Raw genomic sequence first — 4,448 nt, 5'->3', positions numbered from 1 at the left:
GACTAGAGCCCATCTGGTCTCTTTACTAAAGCTTCTTGGTTTCCTCGACCAAAGCCTCTAGTTGTACTAACCTGAGCTTCTGGCTCATATAATTTCTTATAATGTTCCTTGGTTAAGCTTCCAACCAATAAGTTAGCCTTTTTCATAAAAAGAATAGTTATACAKAGCTCTTACTCRACCAGAGCCTCTGGTTGTACTAACCAGAGCTTCTGGTTCAAAAGTTATGACCAACCAGAGCCTCTGGTTCAACGTGTAAGTCGACCAGAGCCCCTCTGGTCTATTTTTAGTAGAAAATACTAAGTATAAAGTCCTTTCTCTTAAAACTTCTTAAATTATGGTTTTGACACAGAAGCTCTTATCAATAGATACAGAGCCTCTGGTCCAATTAGTTTATTAAGAACATGCATACTTCTTAAATCAAATAACTAGAACCCTCTGGTCCAATAGTGAGGACCAACCAGAGCTCCTTTGGTTCCTCATAAAAATGAACATTCTATTCCAAAATACTTTTAACCAAAATTAAWGACCATAGGTCATATTTTCCCGTAACCATAACATCAATACTATTATTTCCAATAAGAACAACATCTCTGAATCCTCAAATCACAAARAAGTGAGAACTCCAATMTGTTGTAATCTTAAAAGATATAATARCAATAGTTATACCATGCACACACACAWTGACCATCCTTATTACATCCATAAATGCCMTGTTTATAGCAATAACTATCCATCACACACAACGACCATCTTTATTTCCCCTGAAATTCGTATAAACTATTTCATCCAATGACAGGCTGCAGACCTTTCTGTCAGAGTGAACCTCGTTCATAGTTTTTAATCAATCATAATCTCAAAATAGGTTTATATTCAAACCTTCMAAATCATAAGAACACTYTGTTCTGTACATATGATTGCTCAACTCATCTAGTTTTTCCCAAAYAGGGTGTTATTTCAAAACYGTTTCTAAAGAACAGTTTCTGCTTAATCTTTTCAAAACAAGTTCCAATTTTTGAATCATAAAATATTTCTTTCAAAATTGTTTAGAAGCGGTTTCACCAAGTTCTTTCTAAATCTCAATCATCAGTAACTACTAGATTATAGGATCAAACAGCAAATTAAAAACTCATGGTTATAATCAAAAGTTTAATAAAAACTCACCTTAAAATCGAATACCGATTCTGCAGATAATAATACAACAATTCTTTTAAATACAKGTTCTTTCTTCAAGAACACCTTCAAAAACACTTTCACCGTCTTTAAATTCCTTTCTTTCTTAAAACACTCACTTTTCTAAAAACATAAAACATATAAGATTTTTACCTTATCTTCTTTCTTTTATACCTTAATGAGGCAGTGATGGGTTTTTATCCAATATAAAAGTCTTTTGGGCGGTGAAGATAATATATTAAAACCAATCATTTCTTAACCAAGAAGTATTGGGTTATATATATATATATATATATATATATATATATATATATATAATAATCTCTATCACATAACCGCCTACATTTATGTAATGTTTCCATATGTATGCTAAATATCATATTACCACACATGTGTCATGTATTTCATGCATTTGTATCAAGATAAAATGTATACTATCACATAGTTCCCATAATAAACACATAAAGTTACCTTGACCCATGTTTGCAGAAAACCCGGTTATAACATAAAACTTTACAGCATGTAACAACTTCTTGAGCTTAGCCCAAGTGTACTTAGAAGGTTTAATGCCACAAGCCAAATAATTGGCTATATCAACAAACCATGGTGATTCCAATTGCTTTAACATCAAGATTTTTTCATCAGGGAAAGTCTCTATGATRTCTTTCAAATCAGTAGTATGCTTCTCTAATCTAGATAGGTGATCTGCTACTTGATTTTCAACCCCCTTTATATCTTTTATTTCAAGATCAAACTCTTGCAACAATAGAATCAATCTTATCAGTCTGGGTTTTGCATCTTTTTTTGAGATCAAATATTTGATGGCAACATGATCAGTATGCACAATGATTTTTGTTCCTATCAGATATGATCTAAATCTTTCAAAAGCAAAAACCATAGCCAATAATTCCTTTTCTGTTGTTGTGTAGTTCACTTGAGCTTCRTTCARTGTTTTRCTTGCATAATAGATGGAATGAAAWWWTTTCTCTTTTCTTTGTYCCAAAACGGCTCCCACAGCCCAATCACTTGCATCGCACATAATCTCAAAGGGTTTACTCCAATCTGGAGTAGCAATCACGGGTGCAGTAACCAGAGCCTTTTTWAAAGTGTGARATGMAKTTCTACATTCCTCACTAAAATCAAACTTTTGGTCATGTTGAAGTAATGAACACAAAGGTTTTGAAATTTTTGAAAAATCTTTGATAAATCTTCTATAAACACCGGCGTGTCCGAGAAAAGTTCGTATAACCTTGACGGTGGTTGGTTCAGGCAAATTTTTAATTACTTCAAGTTTTGCCTTATCAACCTCAACTCCCTTTTTTGAAATTAAATGACCAAGAATAATACCTTCTGTGACCATAAAATGACACTTTTCCWATTTWAAACCAAATCAGTTGCTTCACACCTTTYAAGACTTTTTTCAAGATTTTTCAAACATTGATAATATGATGTACCATATACAGAAAAATCATCCATAAAAATTTCCCTGGAAGTTTCAAGCATGTCTGAGAATATGATCATACATCTTTAAAAAGTGGCGGGAGCATTACATAGACCAAATGGCATTCGTCTAAAAGCAAAGGTACCATAGGGACATGTAAAAGTGGTCTTTTTCTGGTCTTCCGGGGCTATTCCAATCTGATTGTAACCTGAGTATCCGTCTAAAAAACAATAGTACTCCGTTCCAGCTAGTCTGTCTAACATCTGATCTATGAAAGGCAAAATAAAATGTTCCTTTTGAGTAGCATTATTCAGTTTACGGTAGTCCATACAAAATTCTCCAACCAGACACAATTGGACACCTCCCATTTTAGGGACACATTGTACAAGGCTTACACTGTAGGAATGARCTCATCTTTCTCATTTGAGATTACAGTGACACCTCCCGTTTTAGGGACACACTGTACAAGGCTTACCCATGAGTTKCTTGCAATTGGATAGATTATGCCAGCATCYAACCATTTTAAAATCTCTTTCTTTACAACCTCTTTCATGATTGGGTTTAATCTTCTTTGGGTTTCAATGGAAGTGAAGCTCTTATCTTCTAAGATGATTTTATGCTGACAAATTGAAGGACTGATACCCTTTAGGTCAGAGATGGTCCATCCAATAACCTTGGTGTGTAGTTTCAACAAGTATACCAACTGCTCTTCCTGATGTGTTTCTAGGGTGGATGAGATAAWGACAGGTAAYCTCCCTTCTTTTCCTAGAAATGCATACTTTAGGTGTAAGGGAAGCAATTTCAACTCTAAGTCTGGTGGTGACTCAATAGATGTGGCATGGGTCTTTCCACTCTCACTTTCCAATAGCTCAAAAGCAGAGGTTTCTTGCAACAGGGTGATCTCACTTTCCTCTCCATGTTTTATCTCCTCAAYAACTTCAGTCTTGCTTAAATCTAACATACAGTTAACTCCTTCTTTGTGGCATAGGGACTCAATGACACTCAAGTTAGAACACTCATCTTTTTCATCAGGGTCTTTCATGGATTTGAAAACATTAAAAGTGACATCCTGATCATTCACCCTCATAGTCAATTATCCTTTCTGAACATCAATCAAAGTCCTACCGGTTGCTAAGAATGGTCTTCCTAGGATGATTAGTATCTCTTTATCAACCACAAAATCAAGAATCATGAAGTCAACAGGAAAAATGAATTTATCCACTTGGACTAATACATCCTCAATTTTTCCTTTTGGGTGAGCTATGGATTTGTCTGCTAACTGAAGGGTAATTGTGGTTGGTCTAGCCTCACCTATGCCTAAGGTATTGAATACTGACAATGGCATGAGGTCAATGCTGGCACCTAAATCACATAAAGTCTTTCCAATTTCATTCCCACCTATTGAACATGGAATTGTGAAACTCCCGGGATCTTTGAGTTTARGGGGAATTTTATTTGAAAGAAGGGCGCTACAACYTTCTGTTAGGGCCACAGTCTCAAATTCGTTTAGTTTCTTCTTCTTRCTCAAAATGTCCTTGARGAATTTTGCATAACTTGGCATTTGTTCAATAGYTYMAMCMAWKGSRWKKTKRWWWKKWRSYKKTTKRAMMMSKYMARGRACTTTTTGAATTGCAACTCCTCTTTCKGATTTCTCAACCCTTRTGGAAAAGGTATATAAGGAGGAATAGGGGCTATGACTGATTTCTTAGATGACTGACTAGGGGGTTCCTGRATGATGATAGGTTCATTATGAGGGACTGGTGACTCAACATTCTTGTTACTTTCAGAAGAAGATGTTCCAATATCATTATGAAATGATAACTTCTTTTTGCCTTCA

At 35.0% G+C, this 4,448-nt stretch overlaps 1 protein-coding gene across 1 annotated transcript; it reads right to left on the bottom strand.

The window, feature by feature from the left end:
• Positions 1-3,704: 3,704 nt before the first annotated feature.
• On the bottom strand, positions 3,705-4,172 carry LOC112514159. Its single transcript, XM_025120491.1, has one exon. It carries the CDS (start codon positions 4,170-4,172, stop codon positions 3,705-3,707), a length of 468 nt encoding a protein of 155 aa, XP_024976259.1.
• Positions 4,173-4,448: the final 276 nt, after the last annotated feature.

Source organism: Cynara cardunculus (assembly GCF_001531365.2).
Source record: "Cynara cardunculus var. scolymus isolate 2C chromosome LG 6, CcrdV1, whole genome shotgun sequence".
NCBI classification, from domain to species: domain Eukaryota; kingdom Viridiplantae; phylum Streptophyta; class Magnoliopsida; order Asterales; family Asteraceae; genus Cynara; species Cynara cardunculus.
The sequence above is the reverse complement of the archived record's forward strand: the minus strand, read 5'-3'. Positions and strand labels throughout refer to the sequence as shown.